Source organism: Zalophus californianus, chromosome 3, assembly GCF_009762305.2.
Source record: "Zalophus californianus isolate mZalCal1 chromosome 3, mZalCal1.pri.v2, whole genome shotgun sequence".
NCBI classification, from domain to species: Eukaryota; Metazoa; Chordata; class Mammalia; order Carnivora; family Otariidae; genus Zalophus; species Zalophus californianus.
This window is the reverse complement of record NC_045597.1, coordinates 161,043,015-161,069,285: the sequence shown is the minus strand read 5'-3', so window position 1 is coordinate 161,069,285 and position 26,271 is coordinate 161,043,015. Positions and strand designations below refer to the sequence as shown.

General features: G+C 41.5%; 2 protein-coding genes across 8 annotated transcripts in view; one reads left to right on the top strand and one right to left on the bottom strand.

Moving 5' to 3' along the window:
- The window catches only part of CFLAR (CASP8 and FADD like apoptosis regulator), a 50,441-nt gene that overhangs the window by 18,012 nt on the left and 6,158 nt on the right, over positions 1 to 26,271 (bottom strand). For 6 of the 7 annotated variants that reach the window (XM_027590789.2, XM_027590793.2, XM_027590791.2 and 3 more), the window contains exons 2-5: positions 7,549 to 8,054; positions 5,359 to 5,464; positions 3,279 to 3,414; positions 2,341 to 2,426 (exon numbers count right to left, since the gene is read on the bottom strand). In XM_027590789.2, coding sequence (XP_027446590.1) covers positions 2,341 to 2,426; positions 3,279 to 3,414; positions 5,359 to 5,464; positions 7,549 to 7,829 — 609 coding nt within the window. In that variant the 5' untranslated portion in view covers positions 7,830 to 8,054. Of the gene's footprint in view, positions 1 to 2,340; positions 2,427 to 3,278; positions 3,415 to 5,358; positions 5,465 to 7,548; positions 8,055 to 14,602; positions 17,302 to 26,271 lie in introns of those variants that run through there. The other variant, XM_027590792.2, reaches the window with a different exon arrangement.
- LOC113920562 (40S ribosomal protein S3a-like) lies at positions 497 to 1,388 on the top strand. Its single transcript, XM_035726789.1, has one exon. The coding sequence runs from the start codon at positions 516 to 518 to the stop codon at positions 1,308 to 1,310; it is 795 nt and encodes a 264-aa protein (XP_035582682.1). The 5' UTR covers positions 497 to 515; the 3' UTR covers positions 1,311 to 1,388.

Below are 26,271 nucleotides of genomic sequence, written 5' to 3'. Positions count from 1 at the left end.
CTGAATCCTAAGTCAATTTTGTTTCATGACCTAGTATCACAGAGATTCAGAAGGAAAAAAGGAAGTATCTTTGATTCTTTAAAAAAATGACAGATAAGCCATGGCATGACTGGTATGTAGCTTATTAAATATACCATGGTGTACAAGGAGTGTGGACTGGGCCCAGTTCTGGTGTTCCGTAGAGGTGGGCAATCACCTGATGTACTTCAGGCCTAAATTTCCTTATTTGTTCAATGAGGGGGGTGGATAATATAATCCCTAATACCCATTTTAGCTCTGAAATTCTATTGCTCAGGGTTATCTCTCACAGCTCACATTCTTCATAAAACTATTTCTACTACAGGGGTAGTTAATGTTTTCCTCACACATGTTTATGAAAGCTTTTATAATTTAACCATGAAATTGCACTGTGACCTAAGGCCTGACTACAAATTCCACATATCTTTATGTGGATGAGGATATTATACTAGGATTAACTTCTCGAGATAAAAAACTAACCGAGAACAGGCAGCGCCATGGCAGTCGGCAAGAACAAGCGCCTTACGAAAGGCGGCAAAAAGGGAGCCAAGAAGAAAGTGGTTGATCCATTTTCTAAGAAAGATTGGTATGATGTGAAAGCACCAGCTATGTTCAATATAAGAAATATTGGAAAAACATTAGTCACAAGAACTCAAGGAACCAAAATCGCATCTGATGGCCTCAAGCGTCGGGTTTTTGAAGTGAGCCTTGCTGATTTGCGGAATAATGAAGTTGCATTTAGAAAATTCAAGCTAATTACTGAGGATGTTCAGGGCAAAAACTGCCTGACTAATTTCCATGGCATGGATCTTACCCGTGACAAAATGTGCTCCATGGTCAAAAAATGGCCGACCATGATCGAAGCTCATGTTGATGTCAAGACTACCGATGGTTATTTGCTTCATCTATTTTGTGCTGGTTTTACTAAAAAACGCAACAACCAGATTCGGAAGACCTCTTATGCTCAGCACCAACAGGTCGGTCAAATTCGGAAAAAGATGATGGAAATCATGACCCGAGAGGTGCAAACAAATGACTTGAATGAAGTGGTCAATAAATTGATTCCAGACAGCATCGGAAAAGATATAGAAAAGGCTTGTCAGTCTATTTATCCACTTCATGATGTCTTCGTTAGAAAAGTAAAAATGCTGAAGAAGCCCAAGTTTGAATTGGGAAAGCTCATGGAGCTTCATGGTGAAGGTAGTAGTTCTGGAAAAGCTACTGGGGATGAGACCGGTGCTAAAGTTGAACAAGCTGATGGATATGAGCCACCAGTCCAAGAATCTGTTTAAAAGTCAGACATTTAATGGTGACAAATAAAAAAATCGTATTTGTGATGTTTAAAAAAACAAAACAAAACAAAACAAAAACTAACCGAGAACAACTATGGTAATACTTTGCACCATTTAATAACACAACAACCAGAAATGACAATGTGATATTTATGGTCACAAATCACTCACTCAGTAATATAATTCAATAACAAAAACACTTCTGAAATCGTTAAAATAAACTCAATAACAAAATGCACAGAGAGGTAAATATAAGGATATTTATTTTGAATCACTGTAGTAACAAAAGACTGGAAATGATCTAAATGTACACGCACAAGAAAGGGCTATACACAATGTGATACATCCAGAAAGTAGAACCATATGCATGCATTAAAAACAATGACTAAATAGAGGTGGTCCCAAATGATTCATATGGAACAATTTCCAAGAATTCTCAGCTCAGGACAATGGGCACAGTGTTCTACCATTCGCACAAAAAGAAAAAAACAAAAGTGAAATATGATATGTGCATAGGCTATCTCTGGATATTTACAGAAGAAAATGGTTAACAACAGCTGCCTGTGGGGAAAGGAACCAAGGTACGCAAAAACGTACTTTAAAAATTCTTTTAGTACATCTTGAAATTTTTGTTCATGAGTATGTCCTACTTATTTATATTTAAAAAGCTAAATTTTCTAAAGAACAAAAGAACAATGAAAAAAATGTTCAGTTGTATGTGTAGATACATAAACATGCATAGAAAAAAGACTAGAAGGAAATTTGCCAAGATATTAACAGTGTTTATCTTTAGATAGTAGGATAGAAGTGATTCATTTTCCATCTTTTATATTTCTCTGTATTTTCCAAATTCTCTCAATGAACACAGGTTAGCTTTGTAATCATAAGAAGGTATACATATTTTTTCAAATGCACATTTCTATCACATTTTTTTCAGACATTAAATGAAGTACATGCTGTGAGAATATGTATATTTTTATCAAAGTTCTGAAACCGTTTCTGGAATTCTGTACATTTGCTCCAGACTCACCCTTAAGTTACATGAAGGATCCTTAAGACTCAAATTTGGGAATGATGCCTGGAGTGCATTTGTATAACTTGTCCCAGCTCCTTGAGCTGTAAGCAGAAGAAAGGTATTGACCCAAGATTTACAAGTTATTATCAAATGAATAGTCAACAATGGCTCAGTTCAGAGTCAATCATCCATCTTCCAAAATACCCTAAACTCTACCTAACTACCTTACTAAATTCAAAATATCAGCTCAGATGATTCTCCCACTGTCATTAAGAAAGGACTAAAAATGCTACACTGACCCTTGATCTTTTATTGGTCATCTGGGGGGAGGGGGGGTCTGTAGATCCCTGGGTCTCAGTTATGCCCTTTAGGCTGTGGAGGCAGTGGACTGCTAACAGAGCCCATGCTGAGGCTGAGTCTAAAAGACAATGGGGGAAGGGTGGCATGAAACAGAAGGCCACTGTGAGTCTGGTTCCCTTTATGGAGGGAGCAAAGGTACCCTTTCCCATGAGGAGGTTTTGTGAAACTCAGGACACACAGGGCAGCTAGGGGATCCCAGTGACAGGATGCCACCCAGAGTTGGATGGGGGTCAGGCCCAAGACTGGAGCAAGACAGTAGGGCTCAGCATGCACTCAAAAGCCCTGCATGTCCACAATGCAGCCAGCCTGTGCAGAAAATGGGGGTGCAGACGATTTCCTGAAGGCTGGAATGTTAAGAACTTCTTCGCAGCGTTTTGCAGAGGGCTGAAGTTCTGTGATCATGGGTATGGGGTGATGAAGTCAGCAGATGTGGGATATGAAAGATGGAAAGGGATGTGATCTCTAACCACAGGCTCATGGGGGCTGTTGACACTCAGGTTCTGTTTCCTCCACTCATCCAACAAATGAGTCTTTACCAACTGAACCTAGGATACACAGGGTACTTTCCTTAGGCCGCAGAGAGGCCTACTTACCCAATTGCTTGTATTTCTGGATTTTTGTCTTCAGGTCTACTCTGTGGATGTTCTTCAGGCATTTTTCTAGTAATTCCAATTGATCTGGAGCAATCAGATTAAGTTTCTCTAATTCGATCACAAGATCTAGGAAACCCTGAGAGAGCAACCAACAAGAAAAAAATGTCAGTAAGGCTGACTCTTAAGCCCCAAATGCAAACCTCAGGCTGTGTGATTTGTAACCGCAAGAAAATGTGACAAGGGGAGCCCCTTCCATGATCTTCAGTGATCCTAAACCAGACCTCTCTGGTTTATAGTCCCTCCAAGGCCAGGAGCAAATTACACTCCTGGATTTTATTGAGAAAGAGGTGGTTAAGTCTTTTGGTGGACAACCTGTACCTAGGTTGGGGATAGACACATGGGCCATTTTATGTCATCAAGAAGTACCACAATCCATATATATAATGGACTATTACTCAGCCATCAGAAAGGATGAATGCCCAAGTTTTGTATCAACATGGATGGGAGTGGAGATTACCCTAAGTGAAATAAGTCAAGCAGAGAAAGTCAATTATCATATGGTTTCACTTATTTGTGGAACATAAGGAAGAGCATGGAGGACATTAGGAGAAGGAAGGGAAAAATGAAGGGGGGGAATCGGAGGGGGAGATGAACCATGAGACTATGGACTCTGGAAATCAAACTGAGGGTTCTAGAGGGGAGGGGGGTGGGGGGATGGGGTAGCCCGGTGTGGGTATTAAGGAGGGCACGTTCTGCATGGAGCACTGGGTGTTATACACAAACAATGCATCATGGAACACTAGATGAAAAACTAATGATGTACTGTATGGTGACTAACAATATAAAAAAAAAAAAAAGTACCATTTTTCCAAAAGGCCCAGCTGAAATTATACTGAAAAACTCTAAGGGCTTTCCTAAAAAGGGAAGAGAGAAGATAGCTGGGGGCAAGTTTCTATTAGAAAAATCCCAATGATGTCATTTTGAAGTTCCTAAAATATTTTAGTCAATGCTGGACATTCCAACTCATTCTGACTCAGGAGGTCTGAGGGGGTAAAATTTAAAAGTTAGGGTATATTGCTACTCACTTGCCCTGGACCAAAGAGATTAGGAAAGAACTACATTTCAGAAATAGGCTTTGCTTTGTGTTTTATTTCCCTTCGGTTTAACATTTGATTACTGAGGCTCTATTTTTTATTTTTTTTAAATAATCATCATCATGAAATTGATATAAATGACTGGCAGATAAGTTGATTTGGGGGCACCAAATAGAAGTTCTATTTTTTCATTTTCCTTCCCATTTGATGCATTTGATGGTTGGGGGGGGCATCCAGTCACCCTATCTGCCTAGATTTCAGGAACCAAACTCCAATGATTAAAGAACAAGAGGAAATTCTCAAGCAACACCTTACCAGAGTCCTCAAGGGCAGGTCCTTTAAGAACATATTGTCATAATCTAGAGACCTGAGGCTTTCCTGGCCCGTCCTTAGGCCAGCAGTATCACACGGGGCCAGGAGGAATTTAAATACTTTGCCAGCAATTACAACATCCCTGAGATCTTGACTGCTACCTAGCTTCCAACCTTGAATCTCTGTTTTTGCCATTCCCTGGATACATGAGTCACAAGTACCTTCCCCCACCTCATCTCCACATGGAGCCTAATGACTTCACACTGGCCTTGAGCTAGCTGAGGGGAAAATAGATGCCGTTGGGAGTGGACCCGTACTTCCCACCTGTCTGCCCTCAGTGTGAGCAGAAGGGACTTCCAAACCCTCCCAGATGGTCTGTCAAATGGGGGAGAGAAACTGATACCTAAATCAGGCCTCTGACTTTTACAGAAATAAGAATAAAATACAAGGATGAGAGAAATACCCAGGGCCACCCTATTTCCTCTCAACTGAGAAACCAATCTCTTCTTATCAATGTTATTAAGAAACAGACCTTTCTCTTCTCACTTCCTATCTTCACCCCCAGCTTGGGCCTCCCTATTCAAGGCTCCACAGCCCTCTCTTCACACCCTAGAGAGCACCCTCCACCTTCTGATAGGCTCTTGGGAATATGAACCAAGAAAAAGAAAACTCACCTTATCCTTGGCTACCTTTTTTCGACCAGTATAATCCCTCATGAGGAAAAATAATGAGGACAGATCAGATTTTTCCAAATTACCACCAATCTCTGTCATCAGCACCCTGTAAACAGGCAAGTTATTTTTAGTAAATTCAGATACCATCCTAGTGAAAAAAACAAGAGCCTATGCCTCTGCTATGCCAATAATTGGTTAAAAGGCTAGTTCAGGCCCCCATTTGATACACACCCCCATAAAACAGAAAGCCTAGGCCGCCTCAGGAAGATATCTTAAGGGAACTCAAAAAGGAAATTCATCCTTCCCCTACTTTCAATAGGAAACAGTACCTTTCTTTCCAACTAACTGCTCTAAAAACAACTCAGAGAATAAAAACTTCCCTGAAGAATCCCCTACTTCCCCCAGATGTTATGATGAAATAAGTGAAGAACATATATGACTCAGATGGAAGACAGAAATAGAATTTGAAGTGATCTTGTCTTCTCTGCTTTACAAGTTCCCAGGGGATGCTGACGCTGCAGACCCAGGGACCATACTTTTAGAGTCACAAGCTTCTAAAGCAAAGTTATACCTGGGATGTCCTGGCCAACTCTTGAACTCAAAGGGTGAAAGGCATCTAAAGCCTGGGGACTGGGGACTGTGACCATAGATGTCTTTGTCTAGAAAGCTCTTCCTGATTCAGTCACCTCTGCTCCAGTGGGTGCCACCATCACACTTTATCTGGGCTCCCAGGACACCCTGTGGTTGGCATTATTGCCTGGTCACTGTCATCACTGCTTAGAAGGCTGTTTTCCCAATTAGGCTCTCAAATTCTTGAGGACAGAAGATGCTTCGTTCATTTTGCTCTAGCACTTACCAACCACCTGGTATATGTTGACCCAAAAGAAAGGCCACTGAACAGATACATCGATGAATCTAGCATCCCACTGCCCAGCCTCTCTGCCCAGAGGCTCTGAGGTACTGTCTACACTCACCATAGCAAGGAGACAGGAAATGGAGAGTGCCCTAACATATTCACTGAAACCCACTGCCTCTGAACATTTAAGAACATTACTGGCATTACATGATAGTTGAAGAGGTGGAAAATGATCGAGAATAACTACAATAATGATGAACCCCTGCATTTGTAGATGGCTTCACAGTTTTAAAAGCACTCCACATACTAAATTATTACAATTACACCAACAAACTTGTGAAATCAGGTTTCACTATTTTTAGCTTTACAAGTAAGAAAAGGAAGTCCCAAGCAATGTTAGTGGCTGCCTAAGCTTTGTGGCCTGTAACGGATAGTTCTGGGACTTGAAACAGGCCTCTAGACCTCAAGTTTCAGGCACTTTCCAAGGTCTATGCCTCTTTCAACGCTCCTTAATATAGTTCTTGATAATACACATCTTCTCCAAATCATGCATCACTGATATAACTTAAGGCTGGTGGTCTGGAGAAAAAGGAACCATTAATTTAAGGTTACAAGGTATCTTCCTTTCTCCAGAAACGCAGCCTTTCTTGGGGCTGCTGTGCTCCCCTGAACCTCCAAGAGAGTGGTATGTAAGCAGGAGGAAGGAAAAACTCAAAGACGGTCTGAACTAAAGGGGACGCCAGGGGCCATTCCTCTCTGAACTGAAGGGGGCCTACAGCTGGTTAATCGATGGGATGTTCATTCTGCACCCCTGGCCCATCGAGCCTCTGGGGGCAAGGATCTCACTGGAACTCACAGAAAGGGAGCCCATCTCACTAACCTCCTCAGCAGGGGAAAGACTAAAGAGGACTCAGGAGGGACCACAGAGCTCTACAAAGGTCAGGAAGACCACTGTCAGACTTGCTATCTCCTTTCTCAGAATCTGCCAGTCTGACATCACAGAAAATAAGCCAGGAAAGACCACCGCAGACCTCACAGTCAGAGGATGGCAAGAATTACTAGCTCTTAGTCATTCTTATCTTGATCATTCTACCCATTATGCTACCCAGCCCTTCCACTTTCTTTATGATCTTCTACCCAATTACTTAAACAAACATGTTCTAAGAATTCAAAGACTTCAAAGAAATGAAGTAACATCATAAGGCAGTTGAACGTATGGGTAAAGAAGGTAACATCACTGCTTTTTCTTACTGTCCTCATCTCTGTTGTTCATAAGCCTAGACCACCTCCCTCCCTCGCACCAGGTTCAGCCTTGGGAATTGCTGATGAATTACCTATAGTCCGAAATAAGGCGAGGGTTCCTGAGCAGGTGGGCCTCCACTGCCTTTCTGTCCATCTTGAAGATCCGCTTGAGCAAGTCAAACCGCCTCACTCTGTAGAGCAGCTCGGCCAAGCCCATGGCAGACAGCATTCCTCTCTCACTTAAAATATCCAGAAGGTCCCTGACATTAAGCGGAGCAACATCTGCAGCCACATCCCGGCACAAAAAAAGAAGCATTTTCTTCTCGTCTTCATCAAGTGCCTCTTCAACCTGATGAATGACCTCCGTAGACATCCTGCACAGTGTCCTTCCAAAACACTACAGTAATAAAACTCCACTCTGGTCAATAAAAGGCCATGAGGCTGCTGTCTTCATTTCTGATGGTTTTCTTCATTTCTTTCAAAGTCCTTTCCAATGGAGTTCTGTGCTTAAAAGGGCATTTTTTAAATCCTCTTATCAAAGTAACTTATGTCTCAAATTCAAGGTAGAGGCTCTTCCTTGCTTGCTGGTCTCTCTAACCTAGCAGATTAAATTTACATTGTTAAGTCTATAGAAGGTAGACAAAGCAACTGATTGAAAAACCAAGACAGATAAAGAGAAACATTTTAAAGGAAATGAAACCAGAAACAAATCATCTCCCAAAAATCCCACAGGCTTTATCGGAATTTTTGAGACGTCAAATATGGTAAGAAGAAAATCACAAGGAGAGAGTTAATAAATAAATGGCATATAACCTTGGTGGGAGGAAGAAGAAAAAACCCAATGACTAAGCAGCTAAATGGACTAGAAAAACTGGTGTCACAGGGTTAACTCCCACTTGAAGTGACACCAACCAGGTAGGTTTAAACAAATATGGGTCTTGACAAGAGACCTTCTGCAGGGTATCAGAACTACTCCACACCTTTTCTCCCAGTTGTCTCCTACTTTAAAACCCCTCATAAGCAGACATCTCTGCACCCATCCTCCCAGAGTCCTGGGTCCTTTCCACAACTTCATCAGGAATGCTCATTGGACCTGCCCCCTTGCCTTGTCAAGTTTTGATCAAGGCTTCAGACCCTGAGCCCGTGGAAGTGCTAGGGGCCCCTTACTCTCAATATACTGCTTCAGGTCAGCAATCATCACAGGAGTTCCTGATGGTATCAGTGGAAGGAAGGAAGTGGGATAGAAAATCTAGGGAAAGTTCTTGGTCCCAGGGCTGGACCTGGGTGGGCGCAATGGGAGGGGATGCCATAAATGTATTCTTAATTGCTTCCATTGAAACTCAACCTATTCTTTTTCAAAATTTAAGGTGCAAATGGCAGCTGCTGCCTATTCTATTCTAAAGCTTCATAGCAATAAATATAAATAAATAAAATTTCATGGCTATATTTTTTGTTAAATAAACTATTGTGTTCTGAGACAGTACCTTGTCTATTTCTATTAGAGCATATTTAAGGTTAAAAGTTAATCTTAGCAAAAAAAAATAATTGGAAACAGAACCCCACTGTAAGTTGCTACCTATTACTATGTATTTGTGTACAAGTGTATTTATATATTTATTGAGCTATATTTAGTGAAAGGAACACTGAAGCTATTTTATTTATTTATGTACAATTCCAGTCCACAGTAGATTTGAGGCATCTTAAATAGCAACACTGAATACAAGAAAATTTTTATATGAGATGAGGGGGGAAAATTAGTTTAAAAAACCACTAAGTTAGAAAGTCGAAATGGGGTGGAAGGATAGAGAAGACAAAGCAAATATGCAGGCCAGAAAGGCCTGAACAGACTTTAGCAGACTGTGACCTTGTCCCTGAGTTTCCTGGCAGTCAAAGCAAAAAGGGGTATAAGGGACATTAAATAGTTTTTGCTGTCAAAAACAAAAAGACAAAACAGATGATTAGAGTAAGCACAATTTCCTAGACATCCAGAGTTCCCCATCAATGAAAATATTAGTAAGCATTTTAGGGTCTGAAAGTAACAAAATCAAATTTATTTTAAATTTCATTTCATTTTTCAAAAATTTAAAATATTTTATTTTAAAGTAGACCATTCATTTATATCTTTCACACTGGCCTTCCCACAATCAGGCTAAATGGTGAGTTCTTAATAAAAATAGACATTTTACCTTATGTAAACTTGCTAATCACTATTGGTGTGTCTATGCCAATCCCATGCCCATTCATCCAAACCTCACTTAAATACAGCCATTATGAATAACTGGAAAAATGGAATTTACTAAATGACTGCTCAATGAAAGTAGAAAAACTGGCACTCAGACTATTTTTTTTTAACCTGAAAGCTTAATAACAATTTTACGCATTCCAGAGACCCTAAATTTATACTTTATTCACAGGCTAACAATACTTTACCCTAAGCACTAGTTTCCACGGAAGGAAGTCAAGTACTTATTCTATTGACTAAAAGTCACAATTTTGTTAGTAGTTATTATAAATCAACCTATAAAATATTCATACCCACTAAAAGGTATAAAATAAGTAAGAGAAGAATAAATGAGATGTTATCCAAATTCATAAGACTTATCTGAAAAAGAACCAACGAGAAATCAAATGTTCAATTCCCTATTTTTATTTATTTTTTTACTATTATTTATTTATTTGAGAGAGAGAGCACACGCACAAGCAGGGGGGAGTGGCAGAGGGAGAGGGAGAAGCAGACTCCCTGCCAAGCAGGGAGCCCACCTCACCGCAGTGTGGCTCCATCCCAGGACCCTGGGATCATGACCTGAGCAGAAGGCAGATGTTTAACCAACTTAGCCACCTAGGCACCCCTAATTCCCTATTTTTAAAAACAGTAGCCAACCTTTGCGATTCGTAGTCATCAATGATATAACAATGCCGTCAAGAAGTTAACAACATTAATCATTTTTTAAAATATTATCTGCTCAAAAAAAAAAATCATCTGCTCAGTTCATTCCCTCCAACCATTATACCAGGACTTTCTGCCAGTCACGCACACTCAGCAAGAGAACTGGCACGCTGTCTTCCCTCTGTCCTAATGGAGGTATAGTTTGGCAGCAAAATCCAAATTACTCAGTGGTAGCATCTGGCATATTCAGAAAAAATATCAAAAGGAAAACTACAGATCCCGTGCTGAGTCAGTCCAACCTGCAGCAAAATACCAGTATACATGTTAGGGTGCTGTTGAGGCAGTTAATTGTAGCTAAAGGTGACAGGCACTTGAGAAAGGGGAGCATGGAAGGGAGAAGTAGGGTTAGGGTCCAAGTAATCACTACACTGTTCGGGTTTCTTTTAATCCCAAATCAAGACATTAACATAAAAATCACTCTCAAACTAGGGAAGCCTATAAGACCTCCAGAGGCAAACCCAAAACCACCCCTATAAGGCTACCTTCACAACCCAGGGCACAGAAGACATCCATTCTGCTGGAGGCAAGTTCATGCTTAAAAAATGCCACGCACAAAAATAAAAATCACCATAACAGTAAACAACACATATAAAATTCACATCTGAGTAACCTACATCTGAAAGAATTTAAATAAATATGAAAACTTTCAAGAAAATAAGGAAAATTTTTGCAACAGACCAAATCAATACTTCTGAATCAGTGACAGTTTTATCCCTCAGGGGACATTTGATAATGTCTTGAGACATTTTTGGTCATCAGGCCAGGGATGCTGCTAAACATCCCTCAATGTACATCCTCCACAACAAAGAATTACCAACTGTAGACACCAATAGTGCCAAGATTAAGAAACCCTGCACTAGATAATCTGAAAAAACTGGATATAATAGACACTCACATGAATTTATAAATTTAATAGCAGTCCAATCAAAAATTAAAAAGTAATTTGCCATGGACTGTGGCAAGCTGATTTTAAACCTATGTGAAGGAGGAGAAGGTCCAAGAATAGCCAATACAAGTTTTAAGAACAACCAGTTGCAGGAAGTTGCCTTACCAGATATCAAGGTTTTATACAAATGTAATATGGCACTGGGATACATAATAAAGCAACCAATAACCAGGTGAGAACTCAGAAATCAATCCACACACAGACGACTGAGGGGGTCCTGCCAATCAGTAAAGGACCAGAAATGTCCAAAAATGGTGCTGGGACAACTGGTTATTCAATACATATAGGGGGGAAATTGGGATCCTTTCCTCACATCATTTATAAGTCAATTCCACTTGTACTAAAGTCCTGGATATAAAAGTCTAAATGAAAATCTGTAACCTCCAATTACAAAAAGATTTTGTAAGACATAAAAAAGCAGGCATCCTTTTAAGAATGAAAGAGAGTAAGCACAGAGAAGACAAATGCATCATATTTACTTAACAAAGAATTTGTATCCAGAATATAGACAGCACTTCTGCAGGGTCGCCTGGCTGGCTCCGTCAATAGAGCATGTGGCTCTTAATCCAGGGTTGTGGGTTCAAGCCCCACATCGGGTGTAGAGATTACTTAAAAATAAAATCTTTGAAAAAGGAAAGAAAAGAAAGAAAGAAAGAAAGAAAGAAAGAGAGAGAGAGAGAGAGAGAAAGAAAGAAAGAAAAAGAAAGAAAGAAAGAAAGAAAGCATTTCTGCAAATCAATAAGACAAGCAACTCAAAGGAAAAATAGGCAATAGGTACTTCCCAGAAGAAAAAACCCAAATAGCTACTAACGATATGAAAAGATGTTTGAGCCATAAGAGTAGTCAGAGAAATGCAAATTTAAAGTACAATGAGGTATTATTTCACCTCAGTTAAATGCTAGTATCTGTTACCAAATGTCAGAGAAATAAAGAATCTCCAATGTTACTGGAGGAATCATAAATTAGTATGACTACTTTGAAGAACAATTTGACAATATCTGATAAAGATAAAAACAAACATTATGACATGAAGATTTCATTCCTACATAAATATCCTTTAACAACTCTCTGACAGGGACGCCTATCTGGGTGGCTCAGTCGTTAACGTCTGCCTTCGGCTCAAGTCATGGTTCCAGGGTCCTGGGATCGAGCCCCACATCGGGCTCTCTGCTCGGCGGGAAGCCTGCTTCTCCCTCTCCCACTCCCCCTGCTTGTGTTCCCTCTCTCGCTGTGTCTCTCTCTGTCAAATAAATAAAATCTTTAAAAAAAAAAACAAACCTCTCAGACAGGTATACCAAGGCACATACCCAATGTTTCTAGCAGCAGTAGATGTTATAGCAAAAAAACAAAAACAAAAAAAAAATGGAAACCATCAACCATCTAAAAGGCTATCAAGAAGAGACTGAATAAAATATTATAATCCTTTAATGAAACACTATACAGCCCTGAAAATGACTGAACTAGAACTACATGAATCTCACAAAAACACAAAACAACAAATATTTTTGCTGAAGCAGAAAGCAAGTTGCTAAAGCATACATACCACATGATTACTTTACATTAAAATCCTAAATGTTAAAAATAATAACCATATATTATTTAGCAATGTGTGTGTGTAGTAAAAATATGAAAAAACACACAGTAATAATAAATACTGAATTCAGAAAAGTGGTTTCCATTACAGCATGAACAGAATGTGACTAGATAAAAATGCACAGGGGAAGTGACTGAATTTGTAACATTTTACTTTATAAGCTGAGAAATAGGTATACAGATGTCAAAATAAATGTACCTTATACCACATTCTCTGACCTCAGTACAATAAAATTAAAAAACAATAATAAACCAAAGGGGAACCCTGTAGGTTTTCTTTTTTTTTAAGATTTTATTTATTTATTTGAGAGAGAGAAAGAGAACATAAATGGGGAGGGGCAGAGGGAGAGGAAGAAGCAGATTTCCTGCTGAGCAGGAAGCTGGACAGGGAGCTTGATCCTGAGACTCCAGGATCATGACCTAAGCTGAAGGCAGCCGCTTAACTGACGGAGCCGCCTTGTCATGATCCCAGGGTCCTGGGATGCAGCCCCGTGTCGGGCTCCCTGCTCCGCGGGAAGCCTGCTTCTCCCTCTCACACTCCCCCTGCTTGTGTTCCCTCTCTCGCTGTTTCTCTGTCAAATAAATAAATAAAATCTTAAAAAAAAAAAAGCAAGCCTAGAGGCATTCCAAAGTTATCCTCCAAAAGAACACATCAGATTTTATTTAACATGGTTCAAAAGATGGGGTAGAGGGGGTTAGGAGGGAGTGGCAGGTACAATGAGTTCTTTAGAAGTTTTGAGAAAGGACTGTGCTTGGCACTTCCCAGCTCCCCCTCGCCAAGTTGTCTAGCTCCGCACTCCACTCTCCTCCTCAGAAGTCACTTGCTTCTCCTCCCTCTGCTGAAGGACAAAGGGGTAATCCAAGCCCAACTCTTGTTCTTTCTTGCTTTCAAATACCCACTCCTGACTGATCGATATCCTGCCAGTTTTGTTTCACTCTACTGTTTTAAGCAGTTCACCTTCCCTCGCCCGACAAAACTGGCATCTGGGTATGTTTTCTAAAATTTGTACGAAATCCCCCTTTTCTTTCCTCCCCTCACTGGCAAATTCTAGTTTAGTAATTGTCTCCCCTTTCTTTTCCACACCCACACAAACTCTCCACAGTGCTTCAAACTGTCCCCAATCTTCACAAGCAAAGCAACTAAACCGAAGACCAGTTCTAGTTTCATTTCTCAAGTAGAAGTCATGGAACGGTTGCTAGTTAACACCAAACAAAGCCGATGTCATCAGCGTTAATATCCACAACGCTAATAGAAGGAGTGGTGTCAGGTTCTAGAAACAGAAAGCACTCCGGGTATTTTCAGTAGAAATACATTTAATATGGATGCTTACAAAACTGTTGCAAGGGTTGGATGAAAGGGTTCTTGCCTGGGCTTCTGAGAAAAGCTCCTACAGAACCCCAAAAGATCTTGTCTAAGCCAGGGCAGTGGGGAATCAGGAGGCCGTCCCTGGGAGTGCTGGGCTCACCTGCATGGAAGTGACCCAGAGATCAGAAAGCAGTCGACCGTCCCACCTGCTTCCAACAACTCCAAAGTTGGTGACTGGACACCATAATGCTGCTGCCCAAATCCTTACCTCACCACCATCATGCTTGCCAACAGAGGAACTAAGAAAAGCAGCCAGCTATTGGCCTCTACCTCATTTCTGTTTACAAATCTTACCTGAATGCACCTAGCTGGCAGAACTTAGCTCACATCCCGGCTGTAAAGGAGTCTAGGAAATGCAGTTTGTAACTCTCCATCCTCTAGACAGAGATGAGAATGGGTCCTGAGCACCAGCTGACCTTAGTCACCACAGAAGGATAATCTACGCAATTCCTGTGCAAGGACCCCAGTGCCCAACTCATAGTAGGCATTTCATCAGTATCTGTTGAATGAATCAATGAATAAATGGAGTTTCACAAGTTGCTACCTGGTAATGACTCACTTCCTTTTCTCCCCAGACTCGACCTAGAGCACATGGGAACTCTCACTGACCAGCACCTGCAATTATCTGCCCTTTGCCTCCTGACCACCAGCTCTGCAACACTTCTGGTACAGGACTGGTCCCGGCTTGCCAGAACTTTCCAGTCTTGGCACTGAAAAGCCTGTCTGTGTTCTCAGGACACTCCTCAGTCCCAGGAGTCTCAGGATGGTCGGCTAGCCCAGCATCCCATCTTCAAATGGTGAGCCTGCCCCACTCATACATTTAAAGTAGCAAGTCATGCTGAGGAGAGGGGGAAAGATCGCACCAAACGCTTGTGGCTTTCAAGCTGAGCTGGCCCCTTATCGCTGCTCAGCAATTGCTTTTACAGGACCTTGGTCAGCTCCTTTCCCACCTCTACCAGAGCTCCAGCCTTCATGGCTTTCTTGTACCTTAACACCACCCACTGGTGCCATTTCTCATAGGTCGAACTTGCCATTTATCAGGAGTAAATTTCCACAATCTTCCACCTTCCCACCACTCCCCGTGTGCCCTCCTGTCTCCATGAGCCCCTACAACTACTCCTTCGTCAACCTCTCTCTACCTCTAGCTTATAAATATTTTCAAGGCTCTCCTCTCTTAAAAAATAAATAAATAAAATGAAAAAACCCTTAAGCCTGAGATCCCCAAGCCAACCATCCTTTCCCTTTATTTCCCTTCATGTAAAGCAAGAACCTCATGAAGGAAGAGTCTGCACTCAGTGCAATTCCTACAACTTCAATTCACTCAATTAGCCCCTACCTGAATCCTCCCTCTCACCGTATCCTTTACAAATTGACGCTCAGTACGGAGCCATACTGGAACCGAGGCCAAAGAAAAATCCGTAAACTGATGCTGTGTCTATTTTAAATTTTGACAGTTTGTTCACTGTGAATTTTTTGCATGAATGTCAATTTTTTTCAAAATATTGCACTAAAAATTTCTCTTGATTATTGAATTGAGCACCCCCTTAAATGTTGTGCCTGAGTGAGTGCCTTACTCTGTGCACCCTGGTGTCCCAGTTCTGCCGACTGTGCTCTTGTAGGGAACTTGGTGACCTAGTGGCCACATCCAAGGTCACTTGGAAGTTTCTTTTACCTGGGCACTCTATCCCATCTGATGCTGCTGATTAATCCCTACTGGAAACTGCTTTGGCTCACCTCACACCATTATATTCTACACAGTCCCTCCCTAACCTTCTCTGACTCCTCAGAACCCTCCTTCTGCACCTGTTCCTTAAATGAGGGTGTACCCTAGTATCTACCTCTCATGCAGGACTTTTCTCCTGGCCTTTCTGTTTTTCTTGCCTCTGGTCTCAACCCCTCCAAATCAATCTTCTATCAGAATGAACTTTCTGAAGTCCATGCTTGAACTAAGTCATTTTCCTAATTCAAACCTTCCAATGATTCCTCATCTCCCATTGCAGGTTCCAATTTTCTTTGCATTCAAGGCTTCTTGTGGTCCAGCACCTGCCCTCATCTTTCATTAACACATACTTTGCACATGTGGCTTCAGCCTAACCTCAACACAGAGTTCTTTCCCACACCTCTGTGCCTTTACCTGGACTACCCTCTTCCACTTACCTGTCCAGCAAAACCCTTCTCAGCTTTTAGGGCCAGCTGAAGCATCTCCCACTGTGTAAAGCTTTCCTGGGAAGAGTCCACACAGACTTGGCCAGTAACTTCTTTGTATCATTACAGTATGATGGACATACCTCCCTGGTACCTGGCACTGGCCCCAACAGGTGACAGTAAAATGTGGTTAACTTAAGTCAGGTTTCTCAATCTTTCTCACCAGAATGTCACTTTGCCTCCAAACCGTCTGGTATCTGAAGCACACGACATTCTCTGTAATCAATAACACAGCCACCAACATGACTAATTCCCATCATATCTTAACCTATTCAAAGACATACTGAATCCTCCATTCTTTGTACTGCTTCTCTACCTGAAGCAAAGTCACGGTGTAGCAGGAAAACAAGCATGGCCACAGTATGAAAGCAAATGTAACTTCCCAGGACACCACCAAACTGGGGGGTGATGGAGGAGAGCCAGCCTCACCAGCTGCAGCAAGCAGCATGCAAAGCTGGAAATTTCAGGTGTCTGGAAATCCCCACTGAAACAGAAACATCAGGTCCCTCAGAGAGTCGCCCTGAAGACTCTGAAAGGATCAAGGAGAAGGGGTTACATGATCCTGGGCAAAAGAGGATGTGGCTATCTCACCGGAGTTCAGTGAAGTTATCCCAAACCTAAGAGAAGCCAACTTCCTCCTCCATGCGTGTACAGAATCGGTGGAGGTGGGCTGTGTGGGTAAAAGTTCAAGCAGCTAATATAATGAACCCATCTTTCCTCTTCCACGTGAGGCATTTTAAACCTAAGAGAGCGCATGAAATGCCATTTTGCACAACAGTCCCGCCCACACACAGATATTTAAAATGAGGTTTATAGAGGGGCGGAGCAAGATGGCGGAGGAGTAGGAGACCTGCATTTCGTCTGGTCTCAGGAATTCAGCTGAATAGGGATCAAACCATCCTGAACACCTACGAACTCAACAGGAGACCGAAGAAGAGAGTAGCAACAACTCTCTGAACAGAGAAGCGACCACTTACTGGAAGGTAGGACGTGCGGAGAAGTGAATCCGAGGCGATATTCGGGAGGATAGACGGCGGGGGAGGGGGCCTCCGCCGGCCGCTTCTGGCAAGCGATAGAGCCACGGAGCACAAAATCGGAACTTTGAGAAGTCGGCTCCGCTGAGGGACATCGCTCCAGTGGCTAAGCGGGGGGTGGAACCCTCACGAGACAGTGTGGTCTCAGGACCCTCGGGGTCACAGAAAGACCGGGGCTGCCTGAGTGCGGGAGAGCTCCCAGGTATCGGAGCGGAGAAGCCGGCTGCAGAGACGGAGCCGAGGCGCGGGCTCTCAGCTCGGGGTTGCCATAAGCTATGATCCGCGGCCCAGTCGGGCCACTGCTCCTCCAGCAGGGACCCAACAAGCGGCAGATCTGGGGAGACTCCCCTCCCTCCCCCGGGAGGAACAGTGCGGGAGCGCACCGCAGGGATCTGCTGGGTTTGGAGACTCCACACGGGGCCGGGTGCCAGAGATAGAAACGCTCGGTCACAGGCCGGGTGAGCACGGAGTGCGGCCGGAGACCCGGGAGACGGGAGTGACTGCTTTTCTCTGGGGGCGCACTGAGGAGCGGGGGCCCCGAGTTCTCAGCTCCTCCGAGTGGAGATTGGGAGGCCACCATTTTCACCCTGGTCCTCCAAAGCTGTACCAGAGCTTGCAGGGAACAAAAGCTCCTGAGAGCAAACCCGAGCAGCTAGCTTAGCCCGGACCGACAAGGGCGGGGCAATTCTGCCTCCGGCAAAGACATTTGGGAACCATGGCAACAGGCCCTCCCCCAGAAGATCCGCACAAACAGCCAGCAAGCCAAGACCAAGTTTAACGATCAAGGAGAATGGGAGAACTCCAGCGCTAGGGGAATACTGCACATAGAATTCATGGCTTGTTTTTACCATGATTCATTAGTTTTTCAAAGTTAATTTTTTTAAACTGTTTTTTTTATTTTTCTTTTTCCCTTTAACCAACATCTTATCAATCCCTTTTTTAAAAAAACTTTTTATTTTTCATTTTTAGAGTCATATTTTATCTCTTCATAGTAGTTACCCTTATTTTTGGCATATATATATAAGTTATTTTCTCTTTAAAATTTTGAGATACAGTTTCTTCTAACAGATCAAAATATACCCTAAATCACTAGTGTATGGCTTTGTTCTAGTCTCCTGCCTGATCACATTCTCTCCTTTTTTTTCTCTCTTTTTCTTTTTTTTTTAAATCTTCTTTCTTTTTTCAAACAACTTCTTACCGTATCAATTCCTTTTATAAAATCTTTTATAATTTTCATATTTACAGTCATCTTCCATCCCTTCATTGTATCAACCCTTATTTTGTACATATATAAGTCTTTCTTCCTTTAAAATTTTAGGAGGCACTTTTTTTTAACAGACCAAAATACGCCCAAAATCTAGTGTGTGGCACTGATCCATGCACTAGCCTGATCATATTTGATCATATTCGTTTTTTTTCGTATTGTTCTGTTTTTGTATTTATCTTTTTCTTTTTGTTTTTTTTTCTTTCTTTTCTCTTTACTTTTTCTTTCTTTCCCTTTCTTTCCCCCTGGTTTCAGGTCTTTTCTGATTTGTATAGAGTATATTTGCTGGGAACGTTGTTAACCTGTTAGCATTTTGTTCTCTCATTCATCTGTTCTCCTCTGGACAAGATGACAAGACGAAAAAAATCACCTCAGCAAAAAGAACAAGAGATAGTACCGTCAGCCAGGGACCTACTCAATACGGACATTAGTACGATGTCGGACCTAGAGTCCAGAATCATGACTTTAAAGATACTAGCTGGGCTTGAAAAAAGCATGGAAGTTATTAGAGAAACCCTTTCTGGAGAAATAAAAGAACTAAAATCTAACCAAGTTGAAATCAAAAAGGCTATTAATGAAGTGCAATTAAAAATGGGGGCACTAACTGCTAGGATAAATGAGGCAGAAGAGAGAATCAGCGATATAGAAGACCAAATGATGGAAAATAAAGAGATTGAGAAAAAGAGAGAGAAACAACTACAGGATCACGAAGGCAGAATTCGAGAGATAAGCGATACGATAAGATGAAACAACATTAGAATAATTGGGATCCCAGAAGAAGAAGAAAGAGAGAGAGGGGCAGAAGGTATACTGGAGCAAATTATAGCAGAGAACTTCCCTAATGTGAGGAAGGAAACAGGAATCAAAATCCAGGAGGCACAGAGAACCCCTCTCAAAATCAATAAAAATAGGTCAACACCCCAACATCTAATAGTAAAACTTACGAGTCTCAGAGACAAAGAGGAAATGCTGAAAGCAGCTTGGGAGAAGAGATATGTAACCTACAATGGTAGAAATATTAGATTGGCAACAGACCTATCCACAGAGACCTGGCAGGCCAGAAAGGACTGGCATGATATCTTCAGAGCACTAAACGAGAAAAATATGCAGCCAAGAATACTATATCCAGCTAGGCTCTCACTGAAAATTCAAGGAGAGATAAAAAGCTTCCAGGACAAACAAAAACTAAAGGAATTTGCAAACACGAAACCAGCCCTCCAAGAAATATTGAAAGGTGTCCTCTAAGCAAAGAGAGAGCCTAAAAGCAGCATAGATCAGAAGGGAACACAGACAATATACAGTAACAGCCACCTTACAGGCAATACAATGGCACTAAATTCATACCTTTCAATAGTTACCCTGAATGTAAATGGGCTAAATGCCCCAATCAAAAGACACAGGCTATCAGATTGGATTAAAACACAAGACCCATCAATATGCTGTCTGCAAGAGACTCATTTTAGAACCAAAGGCATCCCCAGATTGAAAGTGAGGGGGTGGAAAACATTTACCATGCTAATGGACACCAAAAGAAAGCTGGGGTGGCAATCCTTATATCAGACAAATAAGATTTTAAAACAAAGACTGTAATAAGAGATGAGGAAGGACACTATATCCTACTTAAAGGGTCTATCCAACAAGAAGATCTAACAATTGTAAATATCTATGCCCCTAACATGGGAGCAGCCAATTATATAAGCCAATTAATAACAAAAGTGAAGAAACACATTGACAACAATACAATAATAGTGGGGGACTTTAACACCCCCCTGACTGAAATGGACAGATCATCTAGGCAAAAGATCAACAAGGAAATAAAGACTTTAAATGACACACTGGACCAAATGGACTTCACAGACATATTCAGAACATTCCATCCCAAAGCAACGGAATACACATTCTTCTCTAGTGCCCATGGAACATTCTCCAGAATTGATCACATCCTAGGTCACAAATCAGGTCTCAACCGGTACCAAAAGATTGGGATTATTCCCTGCATATTTTCAGACCACAATGCTTTGAAACTAGAACTCAATCACAAGAGGAAAGTCGGAAAGAACTCAAATACATGGAGGCTAAAGAGCATCCTACTAAAGAATGAATGGGTCAACCAGGAAATTAAAGAAGAATTTAAAAAATTCATGGAAACCAATGAAAATGAAAACACAACTGTTCAAAATCTTTGGGATACAGCAAAGGCAGTCCTGAGAGGAAAGTATATAGCAATACAAGCCTTTCTCAAGAAACAAGAAAGGTCTCAAATACACAACCTAACCCTACACCTAAAGGAGCTGGAGAAAGAACAGCAAATAAAGCCTAAACCCAGCAGGAGAAGAGAAATAATAAAGATCAGAGCAGAAATCAATGAAAGAGAAACCAAAAGAACAGTAGAACAGATCAACGAAACTAGGAGCTGTTTCTTTGAAAGAATTAACAAGATTGATAAACCCCTGGCCAGACTGATCAAAAAGAAAAGAGAAATGACCCAAATCAACAGAATCATGAATGAAAGAGATCACAACCAACACCAAAGAAATACAAACAATTATAAGAACATATTATAAGCAACTCTATGCCAGCAAATTAGATAACCTGGAAGAAATGGGTGCATTCCTAGAGATGTATCAACTACCAAAATTGAACCAGGAAGAAATAGAAAACCTGAACAGACCTATAACCACTAAGGAAATTGAAGCAGTCATCAAAAATCTCCCAAGAAACAAAAGCCCAGGGCCAGATGGCTTCCCAGGGGAATTCTATCAGACATTTAAAGAAGAATTGATACCTATTCTCCTGAAACTGTTCCAAAAAATAGAAATGGAAGGAAAACTTCCAAACTCATTTTATGAGGCCACCATTACCTTCATCCCAAAACCAGACAAAGACCCCATCAAAAAGGAGAATTACAGACCAATATCCTTGATGAACATGGATGCAAAAATTCTCACCAAAATACTAGCCAATAGGATCCAACAGTACATTAAAAGGATTATTCACCATGACCAAGTGGGATTTATCCCTGGGCTGCAAGGCTGGTTCAACATCCGCAAATCAATCAACGTGATACAATACATTAACAAAAGAAAGAACAAGAATCATATGATCCTCTCAATAGATGCAGAAAAAGCATTTGACAAAGTACAGCATCCTTTCTTGATCAAAACTCTTCAGAGTATAGGGATAGAGGGTACCTGCCTCAATATCATAAAAGCCATCTATGAAAAACCTACAGCGAATATCATTCTCAGTGGGGACTCAGCTTTTCCCCTAAGGTCAGGAACGCGGCAGGGATGTCCAGTCTCACCACTGCTATTCAACATAGTATTAGAAGTCCTAGCCACAGCAATCAGACAACAAAAAGAAATCAAAGGCATCCAAATCGGCAAAGAGGAAGTCAAACTCTCACTCTTTGCAGATGATATGATACTGTATGTGGAAAACCCAAAAGACTCCACCCCAAAACTGCTAAACTCATACAGGAATTCAGTAAAGTAGCAGGATATAAAATCAATGCACAGAAATCAGTGGCATTCCTATACACTAACAACAAGACATTAGAGAGACAAATCAAGGACTTGATCCCATTTACAATTGCACCCAAAACCATAAGATAGGTTTAGGAATAAATTTAACCAAAGAGGCAAAGGATCTGTACTCAGAAAACTATAAAATACTCATGAAAGAAATTGAAGAAGACACAAAGAAATGGAAAAACGTTCCATGCTCATGGATTGGAAGAACAAATGTTGTGAAGATGTCAATGCTACCTAGAGCAATCTACACATTCAATGCAATCCCCATCAAAATACCATCCACTTTTTTCAAAGAAATGGAACAAATAATCCTAAAATTTGTATGGAACCAGAAGAGACCCCGAATAGCCAGAGGAATATTGAAAAAGAAAAGCAAAGCTGGCGGCATCACAATTCCGGACTTCCAGCTCTATTACAAAGCTGTCATCATCAAGACAGTATGGTACTGGCACAAAAACAGACACATAGATCAATGGAACAGAATCGAGAGCCCAGAAATGGACCCTCAACTCTATGGTCAACTACTCTTCAACAAAGCAGGAAAGAATGTCCAATGGAAAAAAGACAGTCTCTTCAACAAATGGTGTTGGGAAAATTGGACAGCCACATGCAGAAGAATGAAACTGGACCATTTCCTTACACCACACACAAAAATAGACTCCAAATGGTTGAAAGACCTAAACGTGAGACAGGAGTCCATCAAAATCCTAAAGGAGAACACAGGTAGCAACCTCTTCGACCTCAGCTGCAGCAACTTCTTCCTAAAAACATCGCCAAAGGCAAGGGAAGCAAGGGCAAAAATGAACTATTGGGATTTCATCAAGATAAAAAGCTTTTGCACAGCAAAAGAAACAGTCCACAAAACCAAAAGACAACTGACAGAATGGGAGAAAATATTTGCAAATGACATATCAGATAAAGGGCTAGTATCCAAAATCTATAAAGAACTTATCAAACTCAACACCCAAAGAACAAATAATCCAATCAAGAAATGGGCAGAAGACATGAACAGACATTTTTCCAAAGAAGACATCCAAATGGCCAACAGACACATGAAAAAGTGCTCAACATCGCTCGGCATCAGGGAAATCCAAATCAAAACCTCCATGAGATACCACCTCACACCAGTCAGAATGGCTAAAATTAACAAGTCAGGAAATGACAGATGTTGGCAGGGATGCGGAGAAAGGGGAACCCTCCTACACTGTTGGTGGGAATGCAAGCTGGTGCAACCACTCTGGAAAACAGTATGGAGGTTCCTCAAACAGTTGAAAATAGAGCTACCATACGATCCAGCAATTGCACTACTGGGTATTTACCCCAAAGATACAAATGTAGGGATCCGAAGGGGTACGTGCACCCCAATGTTTATAGCAGCAATGTCCACAATAGCCAAACTGTGGAAAGAGCCAAGATGTCCATCAACAGATGAATGGATAAAGAAGCTGTGGTATATATACACAATGGAATATTATGCAGCCATCAAAAGGAATGAGATCTTGCCATTTGCAACGACATGGGTGGAACTGGAGGGTGTTATGCTGAGTGAAATAAGTCAATCAGAGAAAGACATGTATCATATGACCTCACTGATATGAGGAATTCTTAATCTCAGGAAACTGAGTGTTGCTGGAGTGGTGGGGGGTGGGAGGGATGGAGTGGCTGGGTGATAGACATTGGGTAGGGTATGTGCTATGGTGAGCGCTGTGAATTGTGCAAGACTGTTAAATCACAGATCTGTACTTCTGAAACAAATAATGCAACATATGTTAAGAAAAAAGAAAAAGAAGAAGATAGCAGGAGGGGAAGAATGAAGGGAGTAAGTTGGAGGGGGAGATGAACCATGAGAGACGATGGACTCTGGAAAACAAACGGAGGGTTCTAGAGGGGAGGGGATGGGGGGATGGGTTAGCCTGGTGATGGGTATTAAAGAGGGCACATTCTGCATGGAGCACTGGGTGTTATGCACAAACAATGAATCATGGAACACTACATCAAGAACTAATGATGTAATGTATGGTGATTAACATAACAATAAAAAAATTTTTTAAAATGAGGTTTATAAATAATCGATCTATGAATAATAGATCATCATGTGGTTCCTGATTTCTGGAATGCTGCAGATATATACTCAAACATGGTCTAGAGGACCATGTACCAAGGCTGAGCCATAAACACTTTCCAATTTGAGATGTTACTGACCATTATTATGCATCGGGAGCTAAAAACATACATTAAAACATTATTTGGTTTCACAAGCCATGCGTTTCAATTATAGCAAATTGCCCACAAGCAATAGATAATCTCAATTATAAAATGACATAAAATTAGAAGATATTTTTATAAAGTTCTTTAATGGGGCTCAGTCCCGTGACTCTCAGGGAAGCTCCCACAGATTGCAACATAACCTCACCTCCAATCGCCTCCCTGGTTGATAACACTTGCATAGAGGTGGCAGAAAATGAGGGAATAAAAGAACCACAGAATGAGAAATCATCTAAACAGAGAGTAGAGTATGAATCTTCCAATTAGATACAAAAACATAAGCAGAATCACCAGGGTCAATAAAAGTAAATCCATTCAATGCAATGGCCCACTCCATCTTTTTATTTTATTTTATTTTACTTATTCATGACAGAAAGAGAGAGAGGTAGAGGCAGAGGGAGAAGCAGGCCCCCCAAGGAGCAGGGAGCCCAATACAGGACTCGATCCCAGAACCCGGGGATCACGACCCAAGCAAAAGGCAGACACTTAACTGACTGAAACACCCTGCGCCCCATCTTTTTTATTAAGACTTTACTTATTTGAGAGAGAGAGTGGGAGAACACAAGCAGGGGGAGAGGTATAGAGAGAGGAAGAAGCAGACTCCCCGCTGAGCAAGGAGCCCAGACACAGGGCTGGAGCCCAGGACCCCGGGATCCTGACCTGAGTCAAAGGCAGACACTTAACCAACTGAGCCACCCAGGCGCCCCATGGCCCATTCCATCTTAACCAAAGTTAAATTTCCATGAGGGCAAACTTCTGCTACTTAGACCAAGTACCTAAGAGTATCCCCCCAAGAAGACCTAAGAGTTCGGCCCAGCTCGTAATTTAACTCGTGACAAATAGATACCTCAATGTTCTCTGGACAGGGCTGTTCTGTCCCAACCTCTTTGCTCAAGCATTTGCCTCCCTTTGGAAAGCCCCTTCCCTCTTCCCAGTCTCTGCCTATTGAAATTCTATCCCATCTTTCAAGGCTTCTCTTCCGTAAGCTTATCTTGATCCCTAAGTCAGGTCATTTCCTGCTGCTTTGTAGCACTGTTTTTACTCTCTTCTGACATTTATCTTATTCTGGTTGGGTATCTATCATATGCGGTAAGGTCCTCGAGAACAGGTAGGTTCTCATTCATCTTCATTAGGCTATGCTGAGCCGTGGCCAGGCCTGCCAAGTTCACCCTCCCAAGAACTGACTGGCCATCATTGTACAGCTCCAGCACGTGCACACACGTGATGCCTACTCATTCTTTGGTAACCTACAATGAAGCAAGATGGAGCTGGTGTTGACACATGTATCATACCTGGAACCTGGTTGTTAGATCCAGGAAACAGATTGTGAAAGGAAGGTTTTGCAAATATAAGGGATAGCAATGCTATTGTTTAAGAGTGGCTTATTGTGTGACTGTAAGAGGCTTGGTGAGCCTGATATAGGACTCGATCCCAGAAGCCATAAAGGGTTTCCTAGGAGCCGATAGGACCTCATCTTGAACACGCAGAATACACTATCTCTAGCCAAACTCAGTGGATCCCCTGGCCTTTTAACAAAAGGTCTGTCTCACTGTACCTTTAGCTAAAATTTTATCCTTTACCATTACCATAATTTTTAAAACTCTTAAGATTTATGTGTCAAGATTTTCATTTTTACCAAACCTCTAGGCCAGACCTCTGTAT